At 45.0% G+C, this 27,991-nt stretch overlaps 1 protein-coding gene across 1 annotated transcript; it reads right to left on the minus strand.

The window, feature by feature from the left end:
- Window positions 1-4,989: 4,989 nt before the first annotated feature.
- On the minus strand, window positions 4,990-27,750 carry GRPEL2 (GrpE like 2, mitochondrial). The gene is made up of 4 exons (XM_078652986.1): window positions 27,621-27,750; window positions 12,702-13,206; window positions 7,326-7,407; window positions 4,990-6,029 (listed from the first exon to the last, which is right to left on the minus strand). Exons 1-4 carry the CDS (start codon window positions 27,695-27,697, stop codon window positions 5,680-5,682), a joined length of 1,014 nt encoding a protein of 337 aa, XP_078509112.1. The 5' UTR covers window positions 27,698-27,750; the 3' UTR covers window positions 4,990-5,679.
- Between the last annotated feature and the right edge of the window lie 241 nt (window positions 27,751-27,991).

The following is a 27,991-nucleotide window of genomic DNA, read 5'->3' on the forward strand; positions in this document are numbered from 1 at the left end:
AATAACGTGGGGCTTAGGGATGAGCCCTGTGGCACACCACATCGGAGGGGGATGGGGGAGGAGCGGCTTTCACATTCCCAGACTTGGAAAGAGCGTTGGTAAAGAAAGGACGCGAGCCATTTCAGCGCTGTATCTTTCACTCCGATGTTTTCTAGGCATTGGGTTAGGACCTGGTGGCTGACAGTGTCGAAGGCCGCGCTCAGATCCAGGAGGACCACTGCCACTGATCCTCCTGAATCGAGAATTTCTCTGGTCTTCTCCACTGCTGCGAGGAGAGCGGTGTCAGTGCCATGGCCTGTTCGAAAACCCGTCTGAGAGTTCTTAAGGAGACGGTTGGTTTCCAGGAATTGAGACAGCTTTTTATTTACAAGTTTCTCTGCGACCTTACCTATCCAGGGGAGGAGAGAAATTGGTCTATAATTAGAAAGATCCTCAGGGTCTAGTGATGGTTTCTTAAGAAGCCCTTTCACGACCGCCTCCTTCCAGCTCGAAGGGACTTCACCTTGGGCTAAAGAGGTGTTGATTAGGTCGGTCAGCGGGGGCACTATGGTATGGGTGATATGTTTGAGAAATCTTATGGGTACTGGGTCACTGGGGGCGCCACTCTTGATTGACGCAAATGTTGCTGCAACTTCCTCTATAGTAACCGGGCCGAATAACGCCAGATGGGGTGTGTCGGGTTTCGCGGAGGAATTCCTCTTTAAGGATGGTGGGTCCTTAATTTTCCCAGTGGTGTCAGGTTTAGCAGCGGGAAGAGAGGCAAGGATTTTTTTTATTTTTTCGTCAAAAAAAGGTAGCTAGATTGACGCATTTTTCTTCTGCTGCTTTGGGGTCCATAGGTTTTTGTGGGGGGTCAGGGACATGGAGGAGCTCTTTAAGGATAAGGAAGGTCTCCTTGGTTGAACAGGAGGAATTCTTTATTTTATCCTCGTAGAAGGCACTTTTGGCATTACGAAGTGCTAGTTTGTACGCTTTCATGGATAACTGATAAGCGTCTGTCTCCTTCATAGACTTATCTTTCCTCCAAATGCGTTCTGTCCTTTTGCACTCCTTCCTTAGTGCGTTCAGGGAGGGTGTGTACCATGGAGCTGGGTTGATCCTTTTGATGTGTTTAAGGGTGCTGGTTAGTGGGACAAGGCTGTCTAAGGAGTGGGTGAGCCAACCGTTAAATTCTCTATCCGCCGTGTTGGGATCCGAGGAGAGAGGTGCGGAGGATTCTGTTAACTTCGCTTCCCATTCCTCTGGTATCAGCTTGTGCCACCGTCTCCCGAGTGTCCTGGTTTTCTGTCTTAAAGCCGGGGTGGTTCGGAGGTCCCAATACATGGGGACCAGTAAGTGGTCTGTCCATGGGAGGGGGGTGGGATCTTGGGTTTTAAGGTTCCTGATATTTGTAAAGATTGGGTCCAAAAGCTGACCTTTCTCATGGGTAGCTTTTGAGTTCAGAAGATGTAGGTCGACTGATGCAAGATCTGCTAGTAGGTTTGCTGCGGTCTTATCCGCAGGGTCCAGGAAATGCAGATTGAGATCCCCTAGGAGGAGGAAGTTGGAGGCAGTAATTGTTTTTAGTATGACGTGATCCATCAGGGTGCAGGCGAATTCCCCTAGCGAGCCTGGCGGTCGGTATACTAGTAGTCCCGACAGTGAGATTGATGGCGAGATCTGGAAAGTGAAGTTGCAGTTTTCACAGTCTTGGACAGTTCCACTTTCAATTCTGCAATACCCATCAGTCTTGCTTGTGCCCATTGGTTTCTTTTCCATCTCCAAAAACCACTCGCAGCCTAGCACTTTCACACACCTTATTTTACTCTGCTGCCTGCATTTGCCCAGCCCCACCGCTAGTACTATCTGCTCAACTCAGTTTTGCGTTATAAACCCTCTTCGTTCACCTTGCATAGGCCACTATCACTACAGCATCAAAAGGCAACTCAAGAACAAGTTATGCTCATCACCACTTAATATTTCTCTCCAGCGCGAGTCTAGCGTCCTCCAGCAGGTCTTTCCCTTGCTTGCATAATATTTGTGTGCTGTAACTAGCGGGCCAGCACCTGCCACAACAGCTACACCATGGACCTGTAAGATCCAGAATTCCTAGTACTTCCTGAGGAAAAAAATATATATATATATATATACACACACACACCGTTAAATTCCATAGAGATTTCGAACAAGACTACAGCCTGACCCGTTGGATGGAATTACACCAAATTTGGCGGATCTTGATTTAAAAAAATAAAAAAAATGTTTAAATGGTTATATGGTATAAATCTATCGAGTAGTTTTAGAATTATTAAAGGAAAATCAAATGGGTATATCTATGGACGTGACCCCTCAGTGAATCCTCCCGATCTGGTGCAGAGATACAGGGGGCTGCCAACACTTTAACCAGGAAGTGTTGCCAGCCAACTTGGGACGCGGACCCAGCAGAGTTCCCATAGAGGGGGCAAGGTAGGAATACCTTAACCCCCTAGCCTTGGTGCTGAGGTCCCCCTCGGGGACCAACAGGGCAAAAAAGTGTTTGTAAACAAAATATCTGCTGTGAAATTGCAGTGGGGGGGTCGCAAATCTGCTGCAAAAATACAAACAAAAAAACCCAAAAACTGTGGGCTCCCCAGAGCGTTTAATGATTAGCGCCTGGGTGGGCCAGATTCCGGGAGCATCTTTATATACATAAGATGCTTTCAAAGTACAATATTTTGGAATTTACCATTGACTCGCAATTGTTCTATTCTGTGAAATGCATCTTATAACTGCCGGGGAGATGGGTTAATTTAAAGAGTGCTCTGGTAGGAATTAATGGAACCTCATCAGAGGCTGTTCATTTTCTATCGATCTATAAACTTCCCCACCCCCAAAACAAAAGCACAAAACGGGGCCTCCAAGTTCAGCAAATAATGTTGAGTGCCCTAGAATAAGTTGGGGTGAGACCACGACCCTAGTTATGTAGCAAAAAAGAGCCATCAGCTGCTCAGTTTAGCGATGATAAATCAAGCATAATCCGAGTCCTGTTGCAATTAGCCACAAATATGAGGTATAGGGCACAGAACAGAGCTACAGACAGTTACTTCGCAATTAGGGCTTGCGACGTGATTTCCTCCACAAACGCTCTTATCTGATTTCCATTATAGACAGGGAATAATGACATTTTATTTAGTGCTGCTACATAAAGCTGCAGCTTTTTCCTGGTAATTTAATTACTGCCGGCTCCTTACTCCGGGCTCATAACTTCAGATTAGGCCCCTGACAACTGGGCGATGTGAGCTTCCCGGGCAGCTAAACCTATAAGCTTAATATTCACTGAAAAGACAAACCAAAGGTTACAGGGATGTTAAAGGCTCAGATTATGCACACACAAAACAGAAATTCAGCAGTTGTTACCCAAGCGAACTATAACTTACGCTCCCTCAATGCACTGCTTATAGCCTCACATATTACATCAGTCATGACATGGTCAGTGACATCACTGATGTCACCTCAAATACAATCACTGAAGACATCATCCAGGGAGTGTTCCGTAAACGTTTGTTCAATTTAGAGATATATACTAAGCTACTACATAAGCTAAATTAATATATTTTCTGTAGTACTAATAAGTGATACTATTTAGAACATATGTTATCTGGGTGGCTGTATGAGTATGTAAATGGGAGTCGAAGTGGCTACATGGGTGAGTGGATGCATTGATCGGTCGCTGTAGGATCTGTCACTAAGTGTGTGAGCTGCTGAAATGCTTTCTCAGTGGGTGTGAGTGGCTCTATGGGTCTGTGAGTGGTTTTCTGTGTTAGCAGCTGTGTGAGTGGCTGCATGGGTCTGTGGGAGTGGCTGCATGGGTTTGTATGGTGTGAGTGGCTGTATGGGTGTGCAACTGCCTCTATGAGTGGTTGTATGGGTCTGTGTGTTGGTGGTCAGCAGTGATGCCATGAGTTGGGTGCATAGGAGGGTATAAGCAGTGCATTGTGGGGGCTTAAGTTATAGTTTGTGCAGGTAAATGTAACTTCTGATTTTCTATGTGTATAATCAGAACCCACCTATAGAGTCCTAGTAACCTTTTGTTTTTACAGTGAATTTCTAAGGTTCTTTTAAAATCTATTTCCTTACTGAAATGTCCCTGGAACATTCCTTTTTCGGTGAATTTCTACATTTTTTAATGTTATTTCCCCAACTATAACGTCCATGTAACCTTTGTTTTTTTATTTGAATTATAATATTTATTAGTAAACGAATGGCCAAGTTTGCACACTCATGGAAAGCATTCTGGGTACAGTAGTCAACATTCAGTTGCTTTACTTTTATTGGTTATGTAGCAAAAATTACAAAGCATTTTCCGCATGAAGCCTAACTGTTCACTTCAGGTGCGACGACATCCATATGTCAAACCTGTGGTGCCAAAGGGCAGACAAAAGTATACGAAAACGAATAAAGAAATAAGCCAAAATGTAAAAAGACACAAAGCCAAAAAGTCTGTGTAGAATGTTCAAATGCACGCAGCAGTAAAATATTAGAACGACACACTCGAGTGAGAGCCAGTAGTAGTCAGAAGGCTATAGCTGCCGATGAATGCCTCATGTAGTTCAATTCTAGCACTGGCGTGCAGGAGAAGGACACACCAGATAAACAGTAGTATTAGCCAATGGCTGATGGTTTAGAGCAAAAGAAGCCAGTGTTGCTGAAAGAGGCTGACCCAAATCCCCATATAGTAAGTATAAAATAGAATAGGCTTGTGAACAATGGTGTTCGCACAATACACGCCAAACCCAAAAATGAGACGCACACAGCTATTGCTTTCTTACCCTGATCTAGCCAGTAATGAAGCACAGACTGGGCGGGTAAGGCCTACCAGTGTGACGCCTTGATTCAAGTAATGAATGCACCGGTGGGATGTCCACACTGAACAGTGGCCAGCCCTCACAAGCATGGCACTGATTTTTGCGCTCAGTTTTCTATGATATAGCTTTGGTGATACGTTGCCTTTGACAAAAGAAGCATCACAAGGACAGATATTTTCACTTTTATTAACCAACACTAAAATAAAAATCTCCCTCTAACATGCCAATTATTTTAGTAAATAGAAACATATGAAAATATCTTATGTACAATAGGTATTGGTTACTGTAAACATTTTGGAAGATCTTTGTGAGGCTTTGTTGAATGAAATCGGAAAGAAGCAAATCATTCAAAATAGTGTTGTGGAAGGCCAAGTGTTTGAAACAGCTGCCACATACAATAAATAAAACAGACAGACAAACATAAAAAGTCTAGGGCTCGGCTTGAGCCCTCACTAAAATGGAAGAAAAAGAAAATTGAAGCAGAGTGACCAGGAGGGTAACATGGAGATCCCCAGAGAAGCCAGTCCTGCTCTCAACAATCTCCACCCTTACCTTTGAGCCAACCCTCCCATAGAAGAAGTAACACTAGCTGCGAAGTCGCGACAAACTATTATAGCATCGCACAATATTTCAATCACATTTGTATGGAATCGCAGTCCTTAAATCATCCCCATAATTGAAGAGGCACCATCGCCACTGAGGTAAGTTTGCCTAAATCGGCCCGAGGGCAAGCCACTTGAACAGCTTGCTCAAGACGAACAATTTTTAGGCCAAATGTTCTAGGTCAAACAGTATCACACATACTGGCCTTAATGGCTCAGTGATCCCTTTTAACTGTAGGCCTCAAGGTTCACGCTTATGCATTACGCCCCTCCATGGACACATGCACCAGGGCGTATCGAAGCGTGCGGCCATGGAGACGGTAACCAGTTCGAGCGACTCCAACCACAGTGCCCGGTGTGACCCCCGTTGTGGGAACATGGCTTTCGATCTCGTGCTCATAGGGTGTGTATTGTCCTCCTACAGGACTCATTTTCGTAAGACCGTGCTTTTGGAAGATGTCCTGGAGCTGGACTTCCACGTCAGCCACGCTGGCCGAGACGTCCTTCACGGCGAGGCTAGCAGACTCCTCTTTTTCCAGGTCCTCAGACATCTTGGTCAGGTAGTCAGCTATGGCTACTAAGTCCCGGCAGAAAGTGTGGATGCCTAAAGAAAGAAGAGAAATGTTAAGTCACAACTGAGTAATGGGCCTTGCAGCACACAAACAAAACGTAGTAAACAATGAAAGATGCACATGACGTGCAGGGGAACATTGATTCTGCATTCCACAATACTTCCATTTAAAATACCTTTATAAAGGGAAATGGGGTTCATTATAAAGTGGAATGGAGTACATTATAAAGAATAATGGGGGTTTAATATGAAGTGCAATGGAGTTCATTATGAATTAGAATGGAGTTCATTATGAAGTGGAATGGAATTCATTATAAAGTGGAATGGAGTTCATTATAAAGTGGAATGGAGTTCATTATAAAGTGGAATGGAGTTCATTATAAAGTGGAATGGAGTTCATTATAAAGTGGAATGGAGTTCATTATAAAGTGGAATGGAGTTCATTATAAAGTGGAATGGAGTTCATTATAAAGTGGAATGGAGTTCATTATAAAGTGGAATGGAGTTCATTATAAAGTGGAATGGAGTTCATTATAAAGTGGAATGGAGTTCATTATAAAGTGGAATGGAGTTCATTATAAAGTGGAATGGAGTTCAAGTGCCACAAGGGGGAGCATCTGGAAGCGATGGGGTCTTATCAAGAATTAAAGATGGATGATGCATTGAAGGTTCTCTAGACTAAAGGGCAGCATCATTTAGATGCGAGGTCAGTATCCACAAAGTGCAAAGCGAGAATGGTCAGAACGTGTTGAGCGAAGCAGTCATAAGCTGGGATATTTAAATTAAGTCCATGATAGGATCCTGGCCTGGAACGGGTTCAGACATGACATAAAACTTTAATTAAAAAAAACAAAAGGAATTAGTTCAGTAGTGGGGTAAATAACAATAACATGGACCGTGCCGCACAATAGTCCAGAGGATGGAAGGGATGTAAAATAAGAAGGGAAATCCAATTTATTTGAATGAAAGTCTGAAGACATCAGAATTCAGAGAAAGTATTGTTTGAATCTACCATAACCCAAATTCTAAGCAATATATGCAAAACTCAGTTTCAAGATAAAACATACAATTTATGTTGTGTGATCCTACACACCATCTTGGAGGAAAACTGCAATTATAAAAAGGAGCAACCGGTGCTTTAAGAAGAGGCGTTCATTGTTACTAGTGTGATTTCCTGGAAAAGTTTCAGGTTTAGCAGAAATTCTAGGTTTTTAGCTCTGACCAGCAATTGGGTCGCTCCCAGGCAATGTTAAGCCAAACCTGGGACCGAAGCCAAAACTGAGATTGGTTACTTTCAGTTTCTTTGCCAAGAGAGCGCGTTATTCTTACCGAACTGTTTGGCATCCACCACGATCTGCTGTGTCCGTCGCCTGAGGTTTTCTGCTTCTGCCACTGCCGTGTCATGTCTAACCTGGACACACAAAATGAAAAGGAAAAAAATTAACGACAGAAGAGGCATTGTCGTGATTGGACGCAACAAGATTGGTGATTTCACTTTCAGAGTTCAACGGAAGTAACACTCGCACAATCGTTTTTGTAGCAGCATTTGAAGCAAGCCACCATCAAGGTCAGCTCAGACTAGTGCATTTAATTAACGTTCTTAAATGTAAACACCCAGCTACATGACACAGTGCAGCTAGCGTTACCTTTTAGAATAGACTGCCGCCTTACTTGGGCTCTGCTCCCGTTACTTGGCCATTGCCAAAAGTCCGCTTAGCAGCCACTGTGCAGCATGGGTTACATGGGCAGGGATAATGAGGAGGCTCAAGCAGCAAGATGTCACCTGACATTTATGGAGAAATAATTAAGCACTACTAGAGTAGAAGTCTGGGCTTGCTTTTTCTGGCTGTGGACAAGTCAAAGTGTCCAGATCCAATGTAATGTCTTGGCAATTAGAATCTTCCTAAAAGCTCCCCTTTCTACATGAAGCACACACTATACCAGTCCTGATCCCCTGCGCTCCTCTGAAGACAGCAGAGGGCACCATCAACATGGCCTCTGGAATTATATGGCAAAAAAGGCTATTTTTTCCATTCGTCAGGACTGACTAAATGAAGAGGCAAGAAAAGGCAAATATGCCATAGTCTGCAGCAGTATTTCACCTCTATTTTTTTAGGTTTACTAAGACGGCACGTCTAAGAATTTATCATGTATCCTACCAAAAAAATAGTAATCACTAATAAAGAACTTTTACATGTAAGTAAAAAAAGATGTGCCTATTTAATCTGTTCAAAGTATTTAATACAATTCTTTAGGCTAAAAATGCAACAACCCAAATTATCATAGTGGAGAATAAGCAATTTTATTCTACTAACTCGCAGTAGTCTATTTTTCTTTTTCAACATCAGGGTACACAGAGAAGATGCTCAGGAGAACGTGCAAAAGGAGAGGTGCTCAAGAGTTTAGAAAAGTGTGTGAAAAAAGAGCAAAGATATGTGACATTTTTAAAAACATGGAGAAACATGGACTGGTTCACTAGTTCCAGTCAGACGTGTCTTGGCCACAGATACTATTACCACATAGTACATTTTCATCAGGAGTGTCTTTTTTTGCACGTTTTAGCAGTTTAGGGTTATGTGTGGTCCAAGAAGGTATGGGGTGGGCGTCGACGTTGCGACCCGACTTAGTGCTTGTGGGATAATTGTAAGCCTCAGCTTGCGGGTCTTCTTCAGGACGAGAAAGACACCCTCTGTGTCAGATGTCAACCTCCAATGTGGAAGTCAGGGTAGTTAGGATAATCAATATTCGAAGCAGGGCATCTAATGGTGTCTCATAGGTGTATCATCTGCCACCTGTAAGTCTGCGGCTGAGTGCTCAGTCCTATTCAGGTTAAACAACCCTATCTTATTAGGGATTTCATCAATTATGTGTCGTGTCCTCAGATTATTGGGGGCGGAATCCTCACCCCAGCTCGAGGAGGTAGATGTATCCTCTTCGTGGCGAGTGCCGAATTGGTCACTGAGTAGATCGGAGTCTCATCCAGCTTCCGAAAAAACAAGGCAAGGTGGATGAGACTCCGATGTTTAAAATTGATGTTGAAAAAGAAAAATAGACTACTGCGAGTTGGTAGAAAAAAATTGCATATTCTCCACTATGATAATTTGGGTTGTTGCATTTTTAGCCTAAATAATTGTATTAAATACTTTGAGCAATTGAGATAAGCTCCCATCTAGGAAATTACAATTGTAAGCTTGATCAAATCCAAAAACCCATCTCTGGTCAGTGACCACTGTTTTTGACACCGTACTATACCCAGGTCCAGGACTATTTTGCGTCACCCCATTTTTGATTATGGCTATTTAATCTGTTCGGCAGTTCCATTTTAGAACTGGTCTTCAGTCTAAGTTTTACTCTGTGCCCGCACCAAGTCTACAAGGGGCTTCTCTTCCAGCAAAGACTCTTGTAGAATGGGGTTGTGCACTACACATGTATAATGCACGTTTTTCACTGGGACAACTGAACGATTCAAGGTGCTAGACCGTAGAAAATAATTATAATAATAATAAAAAGAATTGCACCATGTTTGAGGTGTTTCTGTAACGTTGAGTACTCTTTTGAAATAACTTGCAACCAAAGTCTGTGTTGTAACAAACGTTTGCACGTGAAAAAAAAACATGTTTGTGATAAATTAGAAATAATTCTTTAAACTGTTTTGAATTACATTTAAATAGGTTAGTATTTTTCTCATTTTGCAGACAAAAACCCTTTCCACCATTACTAATTTCTGCGGAAAGTTCACCTTTGTTAAATACTGAACACAGCAAAGTTACTACTTTTGAAAACTTTTCAAAAATACTTTTATCTGTTGCAAATTATGCAGAGATGGTTGCATGGGAGGACAAGAGCAATATTAGTTATTGGAAAAGTGGCCTGGGATATATGTCCTTAACAAGTATTTATGATCAAAATGTCTCATTTCTTTCTCCCTTACTCTCCAACCCTAAAGTATCCTTCTACCAGCTACTTCGCTCCTGATCCACTGAAGTGCAATGAAATAGCCGGACAGAAAAAAAAAACACTTTATAAGATACTATGTTCATTTACTTCCTTTGGCCCCACCCACTCTTAATTATTCCCTACACCTTGCCCCTCCTCATCTCTGCTTGCTCTTACGTGCTTAAAAAGCAACTCATTAAATGTGATCTCAATGTTGAGCTCCTGGTATTGCACAAAAGAGAAAAATTAAGTTGTAAAAACGTGTCCAGAAGTTGAACACCCATTTTGTGTGTACAAAGCGGCGGCTTCACAGGAAAATCCTGAACAGAGCGTAAACACCTGCAGCATGCAAGGGAAGACATAAACCATTGGCTCTTTGGAAGGCTGTGACAGAATCTAAGGAACCAATGCAAGACTGTTGCAATCAACTCCGGGGAGACTTCAGATTGGTTGGCGCAGACTGTGGTAGCGCACAAGTGGAGTTTGCCTCTACAATGGACTAATAAACAGAAACATAGTTGATCTATCAGCACATACTGCCAACATAGGAGGGGAGGGGAGACGGAAAAAAAACGGTGATAACTCCAACCACCAACGTATGCATTTACAGATATTTTCAACAGGACGTTCAAGGCTTTAGGAGCAATAAACTTGCCAAAATAAGAGATTTCTAAACTGGCCATTAATGGACACCATTGTACAACAGGCTTCCCTGAAGGGCAGGCGAGTATCTAGAGCATTGGTTTTTAAGCTGTTGTCCGTGAAGCCTACTCAAGGGGTCCTTAGAAAATTAAATAATATTAACAGTTTATTAAAGTGGGTAGAACCAAAGAAGCACAAGGAAAGCTGAAAATGTCAAATTCGGCTGTAAATGTGAAGGAATTTTAAAGTGGAGGCTAAACTTTAAGTTAGTGTCCTCATATTACGGTAATTCGTGGGAGCAGTGCAAGTGCATCAAACTGAATCCAGTATGGGCAATGAGTGGCCTCAATTAAATTTAGACAGGCCCCAACCTCCAGGTTAAAATGTTGATTTTTTTTTATTGGACTGTGAATAAAATATTTAATCATTTGTGTACATGTTTGATGAATGCTTGTTTCTGTTTTTGTGTTAATTGTTTTGGAGGTTTAAATAATCGAAAAAGCATACGTTGGGGTTCCCAGCTTCCAGTAATGACTTTGTGCGGGTCCCGGAGTCCAAACCTGGTTCAGCAGGGGTCTCCAGTAATTAAGTTGGGGTCCACGAGAAGTCAAAAAGTTAAGAATCATTGACCTAGAGTAAATAAGAAAATTTGTATTAAAAATGTAAGTTCCATCAACCCCAGGTGAACTAATAAGGGCTAAATAGTAAACTCAAGTGTACATGATGGGGTGGCCTCCACACCGGAATGGTAGAAGGACATACAAAAGAAAGCAACGTATATATGTTAACAATGCAAGAAAGCACGGGTTGCCGCTTAAAGTGTGTATGGCACATAAACCAAATAATGTGAACTATGCATGTTGAACATGGCTAGGAATGCTTATACGAGGGACAGTGAGTGTCCTAAAACAGGCTGGACATCTGACAAATGCACCAAATAATGAACAGTCCTGAAATGGTGTAACTAGAATACGCAACGCAGATTCAGATTCTTTAAAACGGAGTGACAAAGCTTGATTGCCTCTTCTAGTCTACTAAGACTTTGAAGCACCCTTACGGTATGAAAAGCAATATTTAAACAACCCAAAGGTATACATCTTGCCAACAGGAGAGCCAGTGGTGGCATCAACTATCATCTGATCTGAAGTACCGGGTCAATTGCCGGACCCAATTACAAATGGGAAAATCTTGTTTATTTAGGACAATCTCTCAAAAGATTGGCAATTAATCGCCAAAATATGAAAATTTAGTTATTTCCTCCGCTTAATGCACTAGGGAAAAGGGCTCCCTACCAGAGTAGCCAGCCATCCCTGGGTTCAAGCTATACTGGCCCTTTTTCTGTCCAGAGCAATGTATTCTAATTGTGCTCATCTTGCTGTAGAGTACGGTCCTGATACTTGGTTTGCAGTAACTATAGAAAGCAAACACTCGTCTCCTAGTACAGCACCATATTTCTCGAATCACTCATTGAACTAACAAGTGATCCAGGTTAAAGATTATTTTCACATCGCAGGTCTAGTTCATTGCACCATCACCACAAATAAGGCCCAGATTTTTTTTCTCCATCAGGAATGCAACTGACGCCTTACTGAAGGAGCATGGGACTTGAAGAAAGGTCCCCAACATCTTTTTGCTTGGCCTTCCAAAAACCCATTAAAATCTAAAAATGTACACTAAATCAAAAAACGTGGTCTTTAATCTTCAAGTTTAGCTTCTCATACACTCCTGTACGTTTTCAGTGGATTCCTATGTGGGTGTTTCCTGCAGCTGTTGTCCTTCTGTATAGAAAGGAAATACTAATGTTTAGTCCTACTTCTATGTATTTGGCCTGGTCAGGTTTTCTCGTTATAAAAAACTTGTCACCTTAAAAAAAAAAAAAAAAAGACTTTTTAAAAAAAAAATAAGTCCTGTTTCTTCTACTCTCTAATTGTATTGGTTACATTTCATCCTTTGGCATAATGCTCCATATCCACGCGATTACTAAAGTGTGTGTTATAGCTGTAGCATAAGTACTACACGAGCAAGTAACATAGTATTTTCCCTAAGTAAGAGTAAAAGAAAGATGCCCCAGTTACACACATACAGCGCAGTACTGTACTTTCCATCCTGACCAGTAAAACAACTCACCGTCACTTCCCTAAGCTGTCTTTCCAAAGACATTATCTTGCGCTCCAGGGCTTGAATTGCATACATTTGATCTTCCTCGCCCTCGGTTGGGATGGAATTCTGGCTTTCTCCGGTGTTGTTATGCTGGGCGTCTTTTGGTTCGAACTCTGAAGCTTGGGGCTGTCCAGTGGGCGAGGATCCAGACGTCATCTCTACTTGGGTGCTGTTGGCAGGATCCTCAATGTTCTGTAGCCAGGAGAGGGCCTGGTCTGCCAAGTCTCTCTCCTCCTTTTTTGGGTCTTTGCAATGGTTGACGCAATTCGCACATTTATTGGGCGTGTGGCCCTCTCCTTTGTTCTTGCTACAACTGCCACCAGAAGGTGTGGTGGTTTCTCTCGTATTTGGCACTCCATAATGCTGCCACCTGCATAATGTCAGAGCCTTCGCAGAATGACTGTGGTTCAACAACCCGCTCTCTTGCCGCGTGGATGGAGTGGCTGTTGTGCTCAAAAACCGAATGGATCCCCTGTTGAAGAAAAACATTATTTATTTTTAAAGTATTCAGACTGTAGCATGACAAAGTCAAAATGAAGGTCATTAACAAATTGGATATGGTCATGAGGATTTATGGGAACAACAAAAACATTACTTGCAAGAGGAGGTTAAAATGAGAATTTACTGGGCCAACGACAAAAAAATTACTACGTTAGAGAGAAAAAAAGTTTATTGGAAAATAGCAAAATAACTTTTTTTTAAGTTTGCGTCCTTATTGGGAAATTGCTATTTTATGCCAACCTTTACAACCCTAAATGAAAATGGCTGAATGTATCCTGTACAGCAATAATGTGCTTAAGACAATGGAGGGAGAACATTATAGAGCAATTTCATACACCTTCCGCGCAGTAATCTGGACCCCACCGCTCCTGAAATGCATTGCATACACTTAAGGAAGTACAGACAGTACAGCTAACCCCAGCAGAAAAGTGAAGAGAAAAAGCTGACTCGAAAGTGGGAATGCGTTTTTTTAGGTCGAAGCACGACCTGCATTCAATGCGTAAGGATTGATTGCAGTGCTTCGACAACTATTGCTACCCGTTTTTGGGAATGTGGACAGGAGAGGGTGCACGAGCGCAGATCTGCTCAGTTTTTACCTCGTGAGCGCGCACGGCGCCGTGCCCCTCTCCTGCCTCATTCCCTTGCGCAAACACTCTACACTCACGCATGCGCACATACACACACTGCATACACACACGCACCCTCCCTTAAACAGACACACGCGCACACAGACAGACAGACGCACGCACAGACACACTCAAACATACACACACGCGTACACCCCACCCCCACTCACCCCTCCTCTCCCTCAACACACTCACCTGTTCTGGCGGTGCTCGGCAGCGGTTCTGCCTCTCAGGCGGCAATAGCGCTTTGCGGGGCTCTCTCACCACATGAGAGCCCCGCCTTCCCCATGCGCCCGGCCGCTCTTCACCCGGTCCCCCATCTCGGGACCGGGACTGAATCCGGAGACTTCGTGGCTCTCTCTCCGCGATGGGGCGGGACTTCCGGTTGGGGCCGCGATGGGATTCGCCGGCTGCCCAACCGCTTCCGGGTCGTCGCAGGCAGCGCGGCGGCCCGGCGGGGACTTGTTCACATATTTTTCTTTTTTGTGTCTTCTCCTCGTCGTTGGCCATACAGATGGACGCAAAGCTCAGAGAAAAGGTAAGAAGGCGCCATGATGTGAAACTTACGACTTTTTGCTTCAAAGCTCGTGCTATTCAGACCAAGAGACAGAGAGTCACGTGCAGAGCTGAATGTGTCCATGTTTGCCTATCCTGGAAGTTCGTGTCTGATTTGAGCAGCTGCGCGGTACTGCTCTGGGTAACTAGAAGTGGTTTGATATTTTACTAGAGTTGGCAGTCATTCTACATGAACAGTGTATTGTCTTTCTTATCTATACCGTGAATAAACACCATACTTTCTACTGAACCTTAATTAATCAATTAATTAATTAATTAATTAATTAATTTGTCACGCTCATGTAGGGTGCATTTGGTCCAGGGACCCCTTCAGGACAGCACATTTGGTGCATAATATCAATAACATCATATTGCTGGGAAATGGGTGCATTTGGAAGCAGTTTAAATGTGGGAACTGTAATGGGCAAAGGCAGAGGATATTGGGTTTTGTGCGAACAACCATGCCATTAGCCCCTTTTTACTTTTTACTGACTTCCCTGCTTGCTTTTCCGTCGGTGTACTTCAGTCTGTGAGTCCACTGTATGTTCCATCTGTTTTCTTTGACTGTCCACTGCAGAACATTATGATTTGCTGAGCAGGGGGCACTTAAAATGTACCCCTATCTATTACAGAGTGAGGCAGCTGTCACTCAAACCCAGCTATGAGGAGATTACCAGATGGTGACAGCTCGATCAATAGTTTGAGAACACAGTCTGTTTTAAGGGTAAACCTGTGAGGAGAAGGCCTACTACCGCAGGTAAAATCCACTCAGATCCCTCAAGTGGAGTCCTTCATTCCGCCTGAGAGTCTGTGGTGGGCTTTATAGTGTAACACCCTTATGTGCCTTGTGTTTGGACGCGTGTGGTGTCATGGAGTGGGGGTGTGGGTATCCACTCCCATGGTGTATTGCATGCTGAAAAAAATGGTAGTTATTTGTAATATCAATACATCTAAGTCACGTAAATACAACATATGTTGCATTACAAATGCTATAGGTGTCACATTTGCGAAAGTTATAACTATAGGCATTGTAAATGACAAAGCTATTAATTTAGCTATTTTCAAAACCAACACATAAATAAAAAAATTGTCATTTACAAGACCAATAGCTCAAACTTTCCTAATGCGAGACCTATTGCATTGCAAATGCTTGTTTTCTTTTTCTTTTTAGACTACTTCCAAACAGAGGGGGCGGGAGAGTGAAACTAATCACTGTTCGCTAATGAATACCCGTCAAGTACTGTCCCAGAACAATGTGCCTCTAACAATGGCGATAGCTGATCTGCGGGGTCACTTCCTGCACACAATACTAATTAAAAGGTTAAGCTCTCAACTGGGTACTTCCTTTGTAATCAGTCTTTCCAGCACATGAAGGCTGTTGATTTGCAAGAAAGGATCTTCAGCCGTCTAGGAAGATGTGCAAGAGACCATCGTTGGTGGTCAGTAAAGAAGGGAAGATGGCGTTCATGTGCGACATCACACACGCATGACGCACCTCAATGAGCCAATCACACTGGTGCCCTTTAGGTCTTGGCATGCAGAGAGCTCGGGTGCCAGCCAATGAGCATGCAGAACCAAACTACCAGTGGGAGAAGTGGATCACACCTATGCATGAAATATGGTTATTACCAAGTCGTGGCCATTTCTCACCCTTTTAGGGTAGTTTAGCGTCCCCATACAAGACTTGTACACCAACCCCACTTCTAACAAGCATTTGGAATACAATAGGTCTCGCATTTGCGAGAGTTTAGGCTATTGGCTTTGTAAATGACAATGCCTTTCATTTAGGTTTTAAAAACCAAAACATAAATAAAAGGCATTGCCATTTACAATGCCAATAGCTCAAACGCTCACAACTGAGACCTATTGCATTGCAAATGCTTGTTCACTTTGCAAGCGGACGTTGCCTCATTTGAAATTTCCAGACGTGCTCACAGGACTCGTCTGCTATAATCGCCATAAAAACAAGCACCACCAGGATTCCTCACAAAGCACGAGCCACTAAGTGACGCAAATGTGCGCACCTGCCTTTGCGTGAAATCCCGGCGCCAAATGAAAACAGGCGCAACCAAGGAACAGAGGGTAAATAGTACCATTGTTCCATGGCCAATGCGTGAAACTTCCTTGAAAGGGACGCATATTGCCGATTTAGCCTCGGGTGGGTGCGTGTGTGTGTGTGTAAAGAGTGGTCCTGGAGGGTGTGCATGGAGCACACACGTATTTGCCATTACACAATGATAAATCCTCTTAAGCATTACACAAAAGTGACATTTTTCGCGAAACCATCACCAGTGACGTCAGCAAGTAACACGGGGTAAATTCAGAGCTGCGCAGTATTTGCAGTTCGCACCAGCGCAGCGCTACAGGTTTCCGTGCCGTGTTGCACACATCTCAGAAAATGTAGGCATGTGAGCGGTTTCCAATGAAGATCGCATGAAGATACTCGGGCCTGCTTCACCCCCGCCCTTCGATTCATCAGCAGCAATCAGTGCCCATTGTTAGCGGTCATTCCTGAGAAAGGTTTACAACTTCTGACTTCTGCAGACAAAGCTTCATAACGCAGAAAAGGACATATTACTCTGAGCAGAGCTGCATGTAGGGTTCAGGAGCTGCTGTGTGCGTTCCCTGAATACAAGTTATTTAAAGTGACCCAACACACAGGAGGTCCGGGGTGTGCAGTGATGTAAAACAGATTATAGAAATGCAGGTCATGCAATGACCCGTCAGACCACGGGTGGGGTTGAAGGCGGTGGGGGCGCTTATGAAGCCCCTCATTCAGGATGCTTTTTAAATCCCACACTTTGCTGTCAGCAGCGCCTCTTTCTCTGCCCCTTGCAGGGCTGTCAGCTGGAAATGGAAAGCCGAGGAGCAAGGAGCTTGCTTGACAGCGCAGCCTCCAGCAGGGATGTAAGCCCCGTGGAGATAGGAGGGAGAGATGGGCGGAGGTCAAAGGAGGAGCCGGTAGTGTAGCATGGATATCATTGGGCCTGGTGCAAGGAAAATAGCACCAATTATCAGGGTTAAATGGTACCAGGGTTCTGGGACCGGTGCCACTGCACCTGCTGTACAAATAGAAGTTAGGCCTCTGGGCGCCCCGTTTCTGCTCTCCGTTTGAGTGCATTGAAGAGGTGACATAGGGAAACAGCCGTTTGTGCGCTCTGCCTCCTGAGATATGTGAATTAGTAGGTGCAACTTAGCTCTTCATCATAGTGAGGTCAGTAAAAATGCATCCATGAGCAAGACTGCGCACATTATTTTTTAAGATGAATTTTGCATATAAGAACTTAGAAGTGGTCTGGTTTGCGAAGGCGCTATAGAAGGTCAAAATTAATAAAATGAAAGAACGGGCCATTACAACGTCAGTCGTGGCACGAGCAGCGCCCACGGGAGCACAATTCATGCACTACTTTTGTTTGTCGTGAGAAACGAAATCGGACCTACTTATGAGGCTTGCAGCAGAGGAAGCTCCTATTAGCGGCACATTTATATAATCTTTATTAAAGCGGTTCTCCTTTCAAAGAGGCGATAGTACCTTTTGTGTCTGGTAACACTACCCTCCTGTGTTTACCGTGCCCAGAGCAGGGTGCCAGGAGAGGAAATCTCCGCTATAAACAAACATCCCCTTGCATTGTCGACACAGATGCAAGAGGGCACTTACAAGCTTCCTGGGGTACATTTTGGGGTGAGGGGAAGCAGTGCACCACAACTTAAAGATCCTCATGTAAGTATGTATAGAAAGATCAGCAGGTGGCAGGAACAGAGGAAGAGCACACAGTAGGACAGCATTATGCGCAGTGAAAGGATGCCTGGCGGAGTGAAATAAGTGTAGTTTTAAAGAGATGGTCTCCTCAGTGGTCTCAGGACTGTCAGTCAGTGCGTAAATACGCACCTAAGACTAGGAGGGACGCCGGAGCTAGCACAATTACATCTTAGATCACTTACAAGCCTGCACAACAAATATTGATTCACTCCCAGTAAAAAAGGACGACAAAATTAACTTTTCCAGCTCGTTTCACAACACGACCAATAAAATGTTCATTAAACGCAGACTTACCCAACAAAATGAGCCGTGGGAGCAGCCCGTCGGCGGACGCCCAGCCCAAACAGTCACAGCGTGTGAAAAGAGGAGATCGCAGCTGCTTCTTAATTTGCATCGCACTTTCACTTTAAGTAAAAGCACAATGCAAAAATAAACACGCAGCTGCCATTCGACTGGAAAAACAGTGCCAACATCACTAACATGCATTCTCGTGGAATGCTCACACAAAGAACCAGCCTGCTTATCAGCGCCGCGCGCCTCATGAACAGCAGACTCCCCCTGCATTCCAAAGGAACTGCTCACGAGGCGCGCAACGCGATCCGATTCTTTGGACAGGAGCGGCGGTGAAAGATGATCTGAATCGGGTCAGAGGGACCCTGCGGCCCGCGCCTGCCTACCGTAAGGTTCAGCCTCTAAGTGATGTCAGGCGGGCGCACACACTTCCGCTCAGGCGCAGAGTGTTCTTGGCCGCTTCTCCGCTTGCTGATGGCGTACAAGAGGCGATGGATGGGACGAGAGGAGCCCAAGGGACCCGGTGAGTGGGGTCGGGGGGGCGGTGTGTGGGAGTGGGGTGGGAAGGGGTGTGTGTGTGTGTGTGCGTGCTGTGTCTGTGTGCTGACTTGCTGGGAATCTGAGGCAGGGGATGTGCACGGCGCCGGGCTGGGTGTGCACGCCCACGAGGTGCAATCGGCGCGTGTCCGAACCCCGTCTCAGATTCCCAGGAAACTGAAAACAATAGTTGTCGAGCTAGACAGCGCATGCTACGCATGCGCAACTCTAGCTCGACCGAAAAAGCAGCCAAAACGTCATTAAAAAATGCAATCCGTACTGTATGTTTCATAAGAGTCCTACAATGCATACACTGGTTGCAGTAAAGCTTCAAAAATATTTTTGGGGGTTTAAAGTTTTCAAAAAATTCATTTGTGTGCAAGAGTTAGAAACGTAAAATAGGCCCCATAGCGCCAACACTAAATCGAAAATAGGTGTTACTTGCAGAACAGTTGCTCTTTCTTTCACCTTTGTGCCTCTCAATTTTTTTTGGGGTCGGCGGTTTGCCAAGATCTTTGATTTTACAAAAAAGGTATAATATAATTACATAATTGGTCTTCCGGCCACATTTCCTCATCGATTGTCTATTGTGTAATTCATATTTTGCTTCTGCCAACTACAGCATATAGCAAGGAGCAATGGGTCAGCCTACCTAAGGCACTGGTTAATTTTACTTTGAGTAACTGCATTTTGTTCTCACACAAGCTAGTTTCCTTCAGTGCTGGCGTTTTTGTTTTTACTTTACAAAAACGTCAGTGCTCTCTTTCTATTTAGAGCCTGATGTGATAGCAGGAGGCTTTGGATGCACATTCCATCTTTATCAGGTCCCATCTTCTGCCAATGTTGTTGTAAATTCCTTTTGGAATGTTTTGCCTTTCTGACTGCTGTTATTTCACGACATAAGAGTGTGCTCAATTGAAGCTGTTCTTTATGAAGTTGACCTATTTTTAATTTTTCCTTTTCTCTCCTTTTTATTTTCTTTGAGCCTTTTCTCTTTCCTTTGTTTCTTCCTTCTTCCCTATATGTTCTTTCTCTCTCGCATTTCCTTCTCTCTCGCCTTTACTATTTCTTTTTATCTTCATCAAAGGGAAGAAGAGGCTTTCGCCCAATGCAAGACTGACTGACTTTTAGGTCTTTGCTAGCCAAGACCTTTTGATTTTACTACAATTGTGTATGACTAAGTTACTTAGAGGGATTTCAGCCAGACTGTGGCGCAGGAAACTTGGCATTACACCGCAGCCCCATGGAGATAGTATTGAGGGGCCTAGGGGAGGTAACCTCTGGCAAACTGGGCCCCCTGCGCAAGACACTCCGGTAGGAGTGTGGGCACTAGCACGATTCTTGGGCCAGTTATTGACATTGCCGTAGGCTCAAACAGGGATACGCATAAAAGGTTTGAGTTGAACATCTAGCTTAAGACAGTAATGGCTACATATTAGAAACAGGTTAAGGATAGCCAACTAGAATACTAAACATGTCAATGTAAAGCTGGACATATCAATGGAATGGACTTTTCTACATAATAAAATAATGTAAATATGAAAGTTAATGTTTTGTTATGTTTAATAATAAAATATGACCGGGGTTTACAACCCCCTAATCCAAATGGCTGCATGCTGATTTTCCATTGCAGCTGCCTTGGTGGGAAAGTGGAGGGTATGTGGTTCCCCAAGGTTCAACAAGTGAGCAGGGAAAAGGTATGACGAGGGGGACCCGGCAGTACCTGGTCATATAGCATGCATTAGTGGTAAAGTGTCAGCCCAAATGAGCCACTGGCTGACTTTCACGTGTAACACATCCACACACAGTAGTTCCCTTTAGTGCCAGAGAGTACTATGTGTTTTTGAGACACCCCCCCACAAAAACACACATTTTTGCCTGTAGCAATATATTTTTAGGTCGAGCCTAGCAGAGCGTATGCGCTGCCCTGAGAGGCTCTTGTTATTCCTCTGTGGGTCGGACATCCCCCACGCATTTGGTTGGCTTTTGGGTGCGTCTTTTTGAAAACAAAGCCTGCTAAAGGTGGGTGCATGTCCCACCTCTTCTAAAAGGTTCACTCCCACTGCGTTTTGCCTGCGGGAGCGAGCAGGGGCACGCAGGGCTGCAGCTGCAGTGCCTTCTTGTCTCCCCTGAACCACTCCACCTTGTTTATAGTGTGTTGTATGGGTGGGCTTATCAAAAAACAAATTACCTTGAGGTAGCATTGGGGGACACGGAGACGGCAGGGCATATCACATACTTCCGCACCCCCCCTCTTGAGGAATTAGTAGTGATGTGCCGCTCTGTCAAATCAGGGTCCCCATGGGACCCGGTGTCGCCAAAACGCTTGGCAGAGAGTCTGGAAGTCCTGGAGCCTTATATAAGGCACGTCCTCGATGTCTCTTTCGGATCAGGAAAGCTGCCTGAGGGGTGGAAACAGGCGGTGGTGCTCCCGCTCCGGAAGAAACCCCACTTAGGCTTTGAGGTACTAGAGAATCTGAGGCCCATCTCCCTCCTGCCTTTTCTGTCCAAAGTGGCGGAAAAGGTGGTCAATACCCAAACTATGAAGCACGTGGAAGAGAGGGGACTGCTCCATGCGACGCAGTTTGGCTTCAGGCCACGGCACTCTACCGAGTCCGCCCTTCTTATGGCCACGGAACATCTGAGAGAGGGTGTGGATGCAGGCCAAACTATGGCCTTGATCCTGCTGGACCTCAGCGCGGCGTTCGACACTGTAGCGCATAACATCTTGCTACAGTGTCTGAACAGAGGTGGCATCTCTGGCACCGCGTTGAGATGGATCCATGATTTCCTCAATGGGAGAAGCTTTCGAGTCAGGCAGGGAGACTGCTATTCAAAGGGGGTGCCCCTGGGCCAGGGCGTGCCGCAGGGCTCGTCATTGAGCCCAACCCTCTTTAATATGTATGTCGCGCCTGTTGCCTCGATTGTGGAGAGCCATGGCCTCCAATTGGTCTCTTACGCCGACGACACGCAGCTGGTGATCTCCCTATCGCACGCGCCCTGTCTTGCCGCCGATGGCTTCCGTTCGTGCATGAAAGATCTTGCCGAATGGATGGCCATCAATTGTTTAAAGCTGAACGGCGGCAAGACAGAGGTGCTGGTGGTGGGGAGAGCCCAGTCTGCCTGGTCGTCGGCATGGTGGCCATCCTGCCTTGGACCAACCCCAACCCCCTGCCAAGAGGCACGCAATTTGGGGGTATGGTTTGATGCGGGTCTAACTTTTGGCCCCCAGATAAATCGGGTGGTGGGAGTCTGTTTCGGGATTCTGAAGAAGCTGAGGAAAGTCCTTGACTTACTCCCGATTGAAGCCCGACAAACCCTGGTTCATGCTCTGGTGACAGCGAGGTCTGACTATGGGAACCTGTTGTACCTGGGGGCTCCAGAAAAAAGCATGACTCGCCTGCAAGTGCTGCAGAATGCGGCAGCGCGCTTGATTCTTAGACTGCCTAAAAGGGCGCCTTCTAAGGCGGCCCTCCAGCAGCTACATTGGCTCCCGGTGAGGAGGAGAGTGGAGTACAAAGCCCTCTGCACCGGTCATCGCATCTTGAATGGCAGGGCACCCGACCCTCTGACTAAATTGATCGAAGTGTACAATCCAACACGTGCGCTTAGATCTGCAGGGGGCGGCTTACTGAGGATCCCGAGAATTAAGAAAGCCCGCATGGGAGGCAGGTCCTTTAGATGCCTAGCGGCAACTAATTGGAATAAACTGCCAGTGGACTTGCGCCTGGAACCGGAGGAGGCTAGGTTCCGAGCGAAACTTAAAACCTTTCTCTACACTAAATGATTGTCCACGCAGTTTTTGTGTCCCCTGCTAGCTGCCCCTCCCACTTTTAGCGCGTGGACACGCCGGTGTGCGTAATCGCTGCGCTCTATAAATGTCCCAATAATAATAATAATAATAATAATAATAATAATAATAAAACGGTCAAAACATTTGAATATAATCCTTCAAATGGCTTTATATTATGCATTAGTAGCAGGGTGGAAAGCTAATTTAAGTTGTTGTAGCAAACTTAAGGGCCTAATCTGTCTGGTTAGTACATAAGGAATTAATTTGCATAAGGTAAAGGCAAGCTGAGAGTTCGTATCTCCATTATCTAGCACCAGTGTTCATCTTTTACAATTTGCAGTGCTATTAGTAAGTGCAGTGTGCAAGGAAGTGTACATACAGAGTATTTCAGTGTGTATTTTTCTGATAACGCACATTGACTTGTACCCAATTTAGGCACATTACTTTCTTGCGAGTGAAAGTTGATGGATTGGAGGTACCATGTCTCGGTGCTAAATGAAATTAATGTTATCACCCATTGCAGTGGTCCTTCTTTTATCAACAGAAGTGTGAAAGTTTGAGTCTTCAGAGCATGGCCTTTAGGTCTGAGTGGGGGTGTGTTTCCAGGGGACATGGGTTTGGGAGGAGAGGTTGGAAGATATGCAACATTGCAACATCCACATAATGCACCCTCTATCGATCGCCCTCACTCTATCGCCCTCACCACAGCATCACTCAGGGGCACCACAGCATCACTATGCGCTACCACAGCATCACTGAACACCACAGCATTACTCGTCGCCACCACATCACTCAGCACCACGACAGCATCACTCAGGGGCACCACAACATCGCTATGCGCTACCACAGCATCACTCGTCGCCACCACAGCATCAATATGTGCAACCATTCAACAACAACCGATTCAACTATGTTCTATCAATGTTTCAAGCTTTAATACAAATATCACAAAAAGATGTTAATATTTCACTTCCGTTCTTGAATTTGTCACAATAAAATACACTGAACATAATCTTCACAAGTTATTTACAAAAGTTTAAGCTATTGCCATTATAAATTACAATAACTTTTATTCAAGTATTAATTATTTAAAAAAAATTAAAAGCTATTGTTATTTGTAATATCAATACATCTAAGCCACGTAAATACAACACATATTGCATTACAAATGCTATAGGTGTCACATTTGCGAAAGTTATAACTATTGGCATTGTAAATGACAAAGCTATTAATTTTGCCATTTTCAAAACCAACACGTAAATAAAAAATGTGTCATTTACAATACCAATAGCTCAAACTTTCCTAATGCGAGACCTATTGCATTGCAAATGCTTGTTCTGCATTTCACCCAGTGCAAAGGTCAGTGTGGGATTCAGACCTCACACCGCACTGAGGCCGCCAGTTTTGTCATGCAGATGTCAGAAGCTTCACCGCCCTTCCCCCACCTTTGCAGTGTGTTAAGGGCTCCCTTCACAGTTCGCCGTTCCCGAAAGAGGCGAGGCTGTTTGACAAGACCACCGAAGACCAAGCCACCCACCCTCTCCGCAGTATATATGGCCCCATCACTCAATATGCCAGCTCCTGCGCATCCGCAAGCAAAGAGTGCGCCAAATAATGTGCTGCAAGCTGTTCTTAAATTAATCACCACATCAACGAGTGCACACACAGAGCATTGTAAAGATCATTTCGAAATAAATTATACCCAAACAAACAGTATAACGCCACAAAGGGAACCTCAATGGTTCGGTTTGCGAGCCAGATCATTTTTTGGAGCAAACAAAAATTCTTTACAAAAGGTACCCAGAGAGTGGGTGGATAGATAAACAGCTTGTACGTGACAGAAGACGTGCTCTGAAGCTTGACAGCATGAGGCAGGAGTATCAGGACCAACGTACATTCCTGCGCGCGCCATCTGGAGCTCGCGACCTCTTTCCAGGAACGATCAAGCGCCACCTGACCTCACAGAGCTCTCTCCCTGTAGAAATGTTTGCATAGTCTGTAGGCTGCGGAAAGGATACATTCCGCTCAGCAATCTACTCACTAAAGAGCTTCGTTGTGTGTACATTCTTCATGGTATACGTTTCAGCCCCCTCCCCAGAAACACAGGCAGACGTCTATAGTCATACCAAAGAGAAAGTTAAAGTCGAGTTCACAAGAGCTGCTGGTGTGCAGAGGCGAAGCCTGCGTCTGGCCCTCCCTCTTGGCATGTGTACAGGCAGTAAATCTGCCACGGGCTCGCCTACGTGAAGCAGAGATGTGGCGGCATGGACTCGTTCAAACACTCAGACATGTGTGCGCCCCTCATGGCCCAGGCGCAGCTGACAGGACGAGTAAATGGAAACCGGCGAAGGGGGGCGGCGGAAGGGGTAGTAGACATAGTGCTAATTAAACAGGCGAAATTCAGCCATTCCCCACCAAAATTTCACTACGCGCAATTACGCAAACTACTGTATTGGATTAACCATATATATTTTTTTAATTCCTTAATTCCATGAAAATGTCACAAAATGTTACTTTCGAACTGAAATGTAACTAGCCAGCCTCTTGCATCACTTGTTTAACTGAGAACGCATCTTCCATTAAAAAGCCTCGTAAGATACTAGCGGGAGCCTGGTTCACCCGCCAACAGACATTTTCTACTCTACTCAAACCTGGTATCTCCCGACACATTGTTGCGCCCACCATTGATATAAGTGTGTGACCGTGTGCTACGGTCCCACAATCCCCAAATACACTGACATGATAAGAAGCCAGGAGACAGAAAACTGTTTCGGATTTATAAAGCGGAGACTGATATGGTATAATAAGGCCATAATACATCTGTTAGCTCTGTACGCTACGCTAGTCAAAATCCATGTGGCTATTCGAATGTTATTTGGGACAAGTGTACTAATACATGGACACTCCCACATATTGTTTACAGTGCAATGGACAAATCCCATGTTCTCATCATATCACAATCAAACTTCCGAAAGGGGTCATTTTATGAACTTCAAAGAGGAAAACAGCTGTAGCCTTTGTTTGCAATGATTATTTTAATGCGAGCTAAAGCATAAGAATGTTAACATGATATTAATAATGGTGGAACTGGTGCAAGAAACCCATAACCGGTTCATTTTTAGGTTACGACTTGTACGTACTACTTACTAAGCTCAGTGCCATCTTAAAGGTTTTGAAGGTTAGTGCAATACATATTTTGAGGCCCCCGGTTTGGAACAAAACAAAATTGAATTATAGGCTAAAATCCAAAGACGGGGCCGCACATAAACAAATGAAATGTATCTTTTCTGAGGCCCGAGAAATCCTTAAAATGATTCGTGTTATAGAGAATAGGATTACAGGAAGGCAGGGAGAAAGGAAAGTAGAGAAATAGACAGCGGGGGCGGAATAATGACTCTCTCGGAAAAACCCCGGAAGGAGAGGGGCGCAATTGACCATCGTGCCCACTCCCTAAAACGTCCATTGCGCAACTCAAAAATGAATTGTTTAATCTAGCTGATGAAAGACGTGCTGAGACCTCCACATTCTGCATCCAAAATATGACAACTGGTCCTGATTTATGACTCCCTGGTCAGCTCGAATACACGTGTTTACGTCTTGACCGGATCTTAAAACAGGAAACACCAGCGAGAAATCCAAACACAGGAAGGCTGGAGTGAGAAAGGCAGCAAGCAACGAAACTACACCTTTCTCCTCTCCTACACATGGATATCTGCTTCTTATTCATCGACCCCAAGGATAGGCTGCGCAGATGTGACCCTGAACTCGCCCCCTAAGGTAATCTGAGCACTGGCCGAGCTCGCAACAATGTGTGATGGAGACGTGAGCACCATATCCATCGCTGCTCCGTGAAGTCAGGGAGTGCCAACCAGCTCCCTCCGGCAGCACCGGGTCAGTTACACACTGCTGCAAACCTGACTGGAGTGGCTACAATCGCTCGCCACGTCCTGATGCATGTGCATGCAATTGTAATGTTCTTCTCCTAATGTATCAGTAACGCATAAAATAAATAAAAATACTGGCATGTTCTGATATGAAACGCCACGAACGTATGCTTGGCGAGATTACTATGGACAAACAAAGGCTTGCACACTGAGATCGAGGAATGACAGCTTTGGCTGTATCGATCTATACGCTGATACTGCACATACCGATACAGTTGCGTGAGTAGGCCAGCACGCCGCAGAGATTAAGCCTACTAGGAGACAGTTATTGCCCACTACGTACCCCCAAACAAAACATGTAGCGCTCACCTCTTGCAAGGTCCTCTTGTTGCTACTCCGGGCTTTCTTTACACTGAAGTCCATCATGGCACAATAGCGCCCGCTATTTCTCGGGTTCAAAAGCCCGTTACTTGTGCTCTCCCAGTGCTCCCCGTTACTCTACCATCAAAGCCTCCCGATGTCCCCGAAAAGAGATCTGCTACCCATCTTCCCCCATCCACAACCTCTCCCAGCAGACGTCACTCTGTTATCTCCCTTAACCTTTCGCACCTCACTCTGCCCATTACCAGGCTCCCCTGTCAGTCACAAGAGACCCACCACCTTCCACTCTAACGCCCCTTGGCACTTTTGCCTCATGCAACTTAACGTTTGCTTTTGTAATTTGTTCGCTTGTAATTTTCTCCTCATGTATCAGTTCTGTTCCTATTGAGAAGCGCTCTGACACCTTCGGGTAAAGTCCGCGCTATATAAAAACGCATAAATAAATAAATAAACCGCCCACACCAAGCACCCCTCCCTTCAAGACATCTATTCAACCTCATTTTGACCCCTCTCCCACAAACTAGCCCCCGCGATCCCCTGACCCACTTGAGGGCTCACCTCCTTCTAACAGAGCAGCGCACGTGACCCCATCCAGTCCGCAGACCCCGCATCAGCCCAGCTGCCGCCATGTTCATTCCGCTTTCTAGAGTTCCCCTCTGCCTCTCCAAGCACTATACCGAACCCTGCGCAGGCGCATCGGGATATACAACCTGCAAGCGGGGCGGGGCGTCCACGAGGGGGCGCGTCAGAAAAGGGAGGAGCAAGGAAGAGCACGTGCCTTAGTAGGTGGGGCTAAGCGCGTAATCCTCCGCCCACGGGCAGAAACTGAGAACCTGCACGCGCGCCTTGGTGCAGGCGGCTGACAGAGGCTCGTGAGGCATGGCGGGAATTGTAGTCTCTCATGCTAACTTTTACAGTAGCGGAGTGGA

This window comes from Lissotriton helveticus, chromosome 7 (genome assembly GCF_964261635.1).
Source record: "Lissotriton helveticus chromosome 7, aLisHel1.1, whole genome shotgun sequence".
NCBI classification, from domain to species: domain Eukaryota; kingdom Metazoa; phylum Chordata; class Amphibia; order Caudata; family Salamandridae; genus Lissotriton; species Lissotriton helveticus.